This window comes from Pterocles gutturalis, unplaced genomic scaffold, assembly GCF_000699245.1.
Source record: "Pterocles gutturalis isolate BGI_N339 unplaced genomic scaffold, ASM69924v1 scaffold1922, whole genome shotgun sequence".
NCBI lineage: Eukaryota > Metazoa > Chordata > Aves > Pterocliformes > Pteroclidae > Pterocles > Pterocles gutturalis.
Window position 1 is genome coordinate 1 of NW_010114945.1, and position 7344 is coordinate 7344.

Sequence of the window (7344 nt, forward strand, 5' to 3'; positions counted from 1 at the left end):
CTGACCCTCCAGCCTGGCCCCCAGCCTGGGGAAGGGTTTAAGCCAAACACGCCGTGCTGCTGTCGATGCGGAGGAGCCCTCAGCCACAGAGTATCGAGGGGTTGCTCTCCTGGGCATTTATCGCGCTGCTTTTTCAACTTGCAGAAACCTTTGCCACCCACAACACGCTGCAGACTCTTCCCCGAGGGTCTGAGGACAGCTCTGGTTGTGGACGGTGGGTCCCACCCCTGAGCAAGGCTCCGCCAAGCAGCTCGTGGGTGGAGATTGAAGCTCCCACCACCACTTCCATACTGGAAGAAACAGAATTACTGGTCTCCAGGGTCTTTAGCTGGGGGTTGTAATTTCATTATACATCAGAGGATGCATAGATATGTCTTTGTGGGTTATAAAGATGTGTGCCAAGGGGTCTGAGCCTGGAAAGGCTGGGAGAACCCACTGGGTGACATTTTAAAATTTTTATAGTTCCCAGTATGGTGCCTCCCAGGGGCACGTTGATCTTATTTGTTACAGCGCTGGGTGCGCAGTCCGTAACAAACACGGGCAGAAAATGCGAGAACAGTTCTGAAATGTTTAAATTGCTTTAAAATGTCCTTCCAAGGGCAGGCAGTTCATACAGTGCCTGCACCTCTGGGTCAGCTGGAAGAGAGCAGCTCCTTCTGAAACGGTATCGCCCCATCAGCTTGAGTGGGAAGAAATCAATGTTCTGCGTCTAAACGAGCCAGTCTGAGGAGGCGTCATGCCGCAGAGCCTTATGGAAACTCCAGCATACTAATTAGTGCCTGCTAATTCAGGAATGACACTTATTTCAAGAAATCTGCTGTTGTAGCCTAGCCCAGAGCAAAATGCTCCAGGTGAAACAAAGAAAAACCTACGGAGGAAAGCACTTCATCCTGGATGGCTGGTCCGGGCAGGACACGACCCTTGTGGTTCACAGTCACTCTGGTGCCCATGGGTCCCCTGAACCCTGCAGCAGAGCAGAACCCCATCCAGACCCATGCCCAGACCCTGGACCCTCTTCCCCCACTCTGCAGCTCCAGCCTTGGGTCTTTCCAGGTTCTGGTCTCCTCCCGTTCACCAGTTAGCCCAGCCGAATGTTTGTCCCCGAATCCCACCCGTGCACCCCCGTAGGCAGACAGTGAGGTCACTCAGAAAAGAGCCAGAAGAGAGTTTAATGAGCAGACGGAACAGGCTGCAGGGATCAGGTACGGGGCCTGGGGAGTGCATTGACCAGCAGCTCGTTTACGCTCCATCAGCCCTTTTGCCAGCCCCCCCTCCATTTCCCATGCCGGTCCCTTCCCAATCCACCTGGATTTCTCCTTTCCCTCACTTTGGTTCCTTCTCCTAAACATCCCATAACACATTTTGCACAAGCCCCTTAAATCATCCCATATGAAGTTTTCCTCAAGCCCCATGGAATATCCAGCATGAACCCTGCCTCTCTCCCAGGCAACCCAGGATAACTTTCTTTCTTCCTTCTCAGTAGTTCTGCTCGAACCCCTCTCCTCCTGGCTCCTCCGGCAGCCCCCCATCACCAACCGGAAGGCTGTGGTCTACGTTATTCTCTCTCTTACCTCCTGGGGTTTGGGTATGTAGGTGTGTTTTGTTATTTTTCCTGTCTTTTGCCTCAGTTTATACGTTGAAGAGCCATTAACCAGATACCCTTAGTTCTTTACATTGCGGGTATCTATGCATCCTTTACCCTCCATGTACCTTTTACCTTCCTTAGAATCATAGAATCGCAGAATCATGAAGGTTGGAAAAAGACCTCAAGGATCATCAACCATCACCCCAACCCCACCCAACCCACTAACCCATGTCCCCAAGCACCACATCCACACGTTTCCTGACCCCCTCCAGGGATGGTGACTCCCCCACGTCCCTGGCCAGCCTGTTCCAATGCCTGGTCACTCTTGCAGTGAAGAAATTTTTTCTAATCTCCAGCCTAAACCTCCCCTTTTAGCCTTACTTGCCACATATCCTTACACCAGCAGAAGTGTTTGGTGTGTTCCGCTCTGCTGGCTGGTCTTCTTGTCGTTTGAACCTTGCACAAGACCGGTGGCAGTGCCCAACGCTTTGGCTTTCCTGGCAAGCGGCAGCCCTGGGCTCGCGGTCCCCTCACTGGTAGAGAATCCTCAGCACCCGTCTGCGGATGGGTTTGGTTTTCACGCTGTAAACGATTGGATTCAGGATGGGAGGGGCAAGGAAATGCAGGTTGGCTGTGAAAGCGTAAGCCTGGGGGGAGACGTGTTTGCCGAACCGGTGCAGCATGGAGAGGCAGATCATGGGGATGAAGAAGATGAGGATGGCACAGATGTGCGAGATGCAGGTGTTGAGGGCTCTGAGATGCTCCCGCCAGGTTGCGATGTTCAGGATGGTCTTAAGGATGAGCAGGTAGCACAGGAGGACAAAGAGCAGGTCCAAACCCAGCGTGGAGAGCAGCACGAAGAGGCCATAGGTGCTGTTAATCCTCGTGTCCGAGCCGGCGTGTTTGATGATGTCAGGATGCAGGCAGTAGGGATGGGAGAGCTTGGAGCCCCTGGTGAAGCACAGCCGGGTCAGCAGCAGTGGGAGAGGGACCTGGACAAGGGCGGTCCTCACGACGAAGGCCACGCAGATCTTGGTGGTCCCTGAGTTGGTGAGGATGGAGGAGTATCGCAGGGGGTGGCAGATGGCCACGTAGCTATCGAAGGCCATCGCCAGGATGACAGCAGACTCGATATCCGTGAAGGTGTGGATGAAGAACATCTGGGCAAGGCAGGTGCCAAAGCCGATCTCCCCGGCCTTCAGCCACAGCATCCGCAGCATGGTTGGGAAGGTGGAGGTGGACAAGCCGAGGTCAGCCACAGCCAGCATAGTGAGGAGGAGATACATGGGTGCGTGGAGGCTCTGCTCTGCCCTGATGATGGAAAGGATGGTCACGTTCCCCAGCAGCGCCAGGAGGTAGGTAGAGCAGAGAGGAAGAGCAGACCACACCTGAGCGGTTCCCCAGGCTGGAAAGCCACCCAAAAGGAATGACAGGGTCCTGGTTTGGCTGCTATTGGTCCTGGCTGGGATGCTCCATCTCATCCCTGGATAGATGCCCTGGAACGAAAGCCAGCAGGGTCACAAACACACAGAGGCAGTAAGGAATGGGGATGGTCTGAGAGCATAGGGTCTGAAATGTCGGATCAGGGGCATCAGCAGCAAAGGATCAGAGGCATCAGCAGCAAAGCTGAGCTACAGCAAAGCTTTCCAGGAGCTGTGCTGAGCCAGTCTGGGGGTACTCACCCCCCGCTGCATGCACACCCCGGCACAGAAACTGCGCACAGACAGAAGTCATGTGTGTGCTGCATGGTCCTAGCTTTGGCTGCTGGAACAGCAGGGGAAGGAATAATTAAAAAAAAAAAAAATTGTCTGTGAGTGCTTGTGTAAATGCAAATCCAGAGAGGGAAGTGACTGTGCAATTAGAGAGGGCTGTGGTGAGCTCGGGTCTTGAATTCTGTGGTTTTGCTGGGAATCTCCAGTGAAAGGAGAGGAGCTGATGGGGGATCAGATACCGGTCTGCCTGTGGAAAACCAGCAGCTGTTTTAGGAATGGAGACCCGCAGAGCCTGGAGCTTCTGAACCAGCAGAACACAGGCCATCTGCAAACACACGGAGGGAAAAAGATCTACAAGTAGTGATTATTCACAAAGCCATGTGTGTAAATTGCACACGGATAAACGTAAGCTGGAAATTACCGGGACGTGGTGTCAAAGCAGGATGTCTCTGGACATCCACTGGAAATACAGGGAGGAGAAATGGAAGTTTTCTTTCTGTAGCCTCACGCTGCCTGATGCTGCCAGGAAGGATGGGGACAGGACCCAGAAACTGAGATATCTGGAGTCCTGTCCCCACGGTTCCTGTAGGCTTCGCTGCACGTCTGACTGTGGTCCCTGTGTCTGTCTTTGAAGGACCGTCTGCCACAGGTTGCCCACCAGTAAGTTTAGAAAAGTATTTGGAACAACTTAAATAACCACAAACCCATTACCTCCCTTCCCTGTCCCGGTGTCTGGGTTTCTGCAGCAGCCCTGGCGAAATGCAGAGACAGAGCAAGGTCCTTGGACCGAGCTGGGCTTGCACAGAACTGCACACTTGGATGCGTGGGAGGTTTTTTTCTAGACCTCAAGAGAAGCTTGTCGAAGATCATCCCCCACATTGCACGGAGGGGAAGGAGGAGGGGTTACAGGATGAAGTTATCTGCAGGACCCGTTACAGCAGATGTAATTCCCAGTCCGGTCTCCACCCTGAGGGTGCAGGAGCTGCCAGAGGTGGGTTTTAATTACCCTGAATTTCTGGGGTGCCCTCTCTCTCCCCCCAGAGCTCTGACAGTGCTTTACACGCCCTGTGCTGGGTGGATGCTGCATGAAGAACTGGGGAAATTCCTTCTCTCATTTTTTAAGCAACAAACCAGCACCCCGCAGCGTGCACGGAGCAAGGCAGTATCGCAGAGTGTGAGCTGGGAGCGGGCTGGCAGGATGCGAGACCCCCCCCAAATTTGGGATCAGGTCCCTACCGAGCTCCTGCATGTCACAGCCTGTCCAGAAGGGCACAAAGGGGTGAATCCCTTGGGTTGTTTTCTGAGTGATGACTCGTTTTACCTCCTACAGTTTCAGGTACTCCCAAAAATGACCAATTGCACAGCTGCACTCCAGGATCTCCCCGAGACCCCGTGTCCTGGGTGTGGAAAAGGGGCTGCACCCCCTCTGGCATAAAGAGCGGATCTCTGGATGGATGCAGGGCTGCCTCATGTCCTTTGCAAGCGGGGAAACACGAGAGCTGGGGGGCTCTGAGAGCTGGGGGGCTCTGAGAGGTGTCCCAGCCCCCTGGGAAGGGGACCGAGCACAGGTCCTTGCAGCAGCCCCCAGCTCGGCCGCAGGAGGGTGGCAGGGGTGTCTGCAGGTGCAAGGCAAGCATCCTGGACCCTGGCCATCTGCAACCAAGGAGCAAAAAGCCCACTCACCTGCCTCCCTCCGACTGCCCCGAGCTCCCCACCAGCTCCTCTGCAGGGCAGCAGCTTGTCCCTGACCCCCAGGGCTCACAGCAGGAGGATTTATAGACCTCCCCCCCCCAGCAATCCCCCCAGGGACAGGGCTGGGAGCAGGCTGGCTCCCTCTCTCAGAGCTCAGAGCAGATGCATTAACCCCCACAGCACCAGGGCTGCTCTGCACCCTGCCACCGGTCCCCGCTGATGGCAGCAGGGGTGCACCCTGGAGACCCCCACCCAGACGCTCTCCTCCTCCTGGCATTCCCCTCCCCAGGCAGGGTTTGGGGCAGAGGAGCTTCTGCGCTGTGGCAGGGTGATGGAGATGAGTCTCAAAGGCTGTTCCCAGCAAAACACCAGTTCTGGGGATGCGGGAGGAGACCCTGGAGCAGGTCTGTGGTCCCTGGAGCAGGTCTGTGGTCTCTGGAGCAGACCAGAAATATGTGTCCTGGTGTCCTGTCCCCAAGAGTGGCCTTAGGCAGACGCCAAGAGAAGAATGTGAGAACAGGGCAAGCTGCTTAGTAATTCCTCAAGGACCTTCCCAGCCCTCTGCAGTTTTTGGTCCAGGGGATTCCTGGGCCAGAACTGGTCCATATACACACAACAGACCAAGAAGGAATTTTTTATTCCACTAAAGTTTTGTTTGAATTTGAATGTTGGTAACTGCAACACACAAGGAGATCTGGAGCCACCACTTCATGCCTGTCCTGAGCACGCTTCTTTGGAGGGCTCCTGATTCCTGTATTGGAACAGACAGTGTGCGCTTGATCCCTGCCACCCATCTGGGAGCCCTTCGGAGGTGGCTTGTGCTGCCACAGACCACAGCAGTGTCCATGGTGTGACGGCTGCCTTCCTGTCCCCAACATCAGGTTGTACGTCCTGGTTCTCTGGGATGTGCTGAGGTCGCCTTCCAGGAACATCTTCCTCAAGCTGTTTGGTCCCCGTGGGGCTCACATCTGCATGGTCCCACATCTGCACAGTCCCACGTCTGCACAGTCCCACGTCTGCACAATCCCACATCTGCACAGTCCCACATCTGCATGGTGCCACATCTGCATGGTCCCATATCTGCATGGTCCCAGATCCCCATGGTCCCACATCTGCATGGTTCAGCATCTGCATGGTTCCACATCTGCATGGTCCCACATGTCCATCTCTGCCCTCTTCCACCCTCCAACTTTCTTCTTCTTCACCCACTCTTTCAGGACCAACACCTGCCCCCCTGACCATGTCCTGCTGGCCAGCCTGGAGCCCCCAGACCATAAGCCTGACCGGGTATGGGCTGAAGACCAAGGTGACGTGGCCATGGGCGTTTGTCTCGCTCTGTCAGAAGCAGCACCACTGCTCTGGCAGCTGAGGCCAGACGAGCCTGGACCCAGCATCCTCCCCCTGGCTGTCCCCAGAGTGCTCCCCTGAGCATCCCCGCTCCCTCCAGCTGCCCTGGGTCACTCCCAGCTCCTTTCAGCAACTCATCTTGCTTTCAGCCCTCCCATTGGGGTGCTTTGGGGTGCAGAGCATGGGGAGCATCGAGGGTGGAACCACTCCAGAGGGAAAGGGCTGACGGAGGGAAATGGGATTCGAGAGAGTGCTGTGAGATGATCCTCAGGGACCAGGGCACAAGCACACGCCTGGGTGACACACTGAGTTCGGCTGGACCAGGAGAGATGCTCCGGGACATCCACCTCCATCCCCATCAGCTCTTTGGGGGTTTTCCCTGCACAGAGCTCCTGCTGAGCCCTCACCGTGTGACGGCAGGCACTCTTGCAGCGTTGCAGTTATATTATAAATCAGAAGGTCGGCAGCATGTCTGGGTGGGATTTAAATCTCTCAGCGCTCAGAAAGGTTCCTGTGAGAGGCAGAAGGTTCGTGGGGGTCTCCCTAAACCTTGGAATGGATTTTCCCACAGCACTTGGTGCACTGGTGGATGAAACATTTTGAAAACAATAATAAAATCAACACCCCGGGAGGATTTCATCCGACCAGAGGAAATGATGAGAACAAAATGCTTTAACGGCCATTGTTGGTGAGGGGGAGGAATGGAGTATTTAGTGCTGAACGTTGTAGCTCAGAGAGGATGGAGACGGTCAGATTGCTGTATCTGAAGTTCATTTATTACTGTGTTCTTTCAGTCTTCCCCCACAGGTAAAACACCAATGAAGAAATACGGTGCGCAGGGATCCGGCAAATGCGTTTTTATTGCAAGGAGGAATTGCGTTAGGGAAATGTCGACTTAAAGACCTGTACCACCTGCGTTTGTGCAGTCGTTGTGGTGGAGCTTTGTCACCGCAGCCATCGCAAAGCCCCGGCTGAGCGCAGGGACCGGCCAGGCTGGAGGCGGCAGCC

General features: G+C 55.0%; 1 protein-coding gene across 1 annotated transcript; it reads right to left on the reverse strand.

Moving 5' to 3' along the window:
* Positions 1–2115: 2115 nt before the first annotated feature.
* Positions 2116–2990, reverse strand: LOC104462842 (olfactory receptor 51L1-like; the record flags this gene model as incomplete). The annotated part of the gene is made up of 1 exon (XM_010074970.1): positions 2116–2990. A coding segment is annotated over one exon (875 nt), but the record flags the coding sequence as incomplete, so codon positions are not given.
* Positions 2991–7344: the final 4354 nt, after the last annotated feature.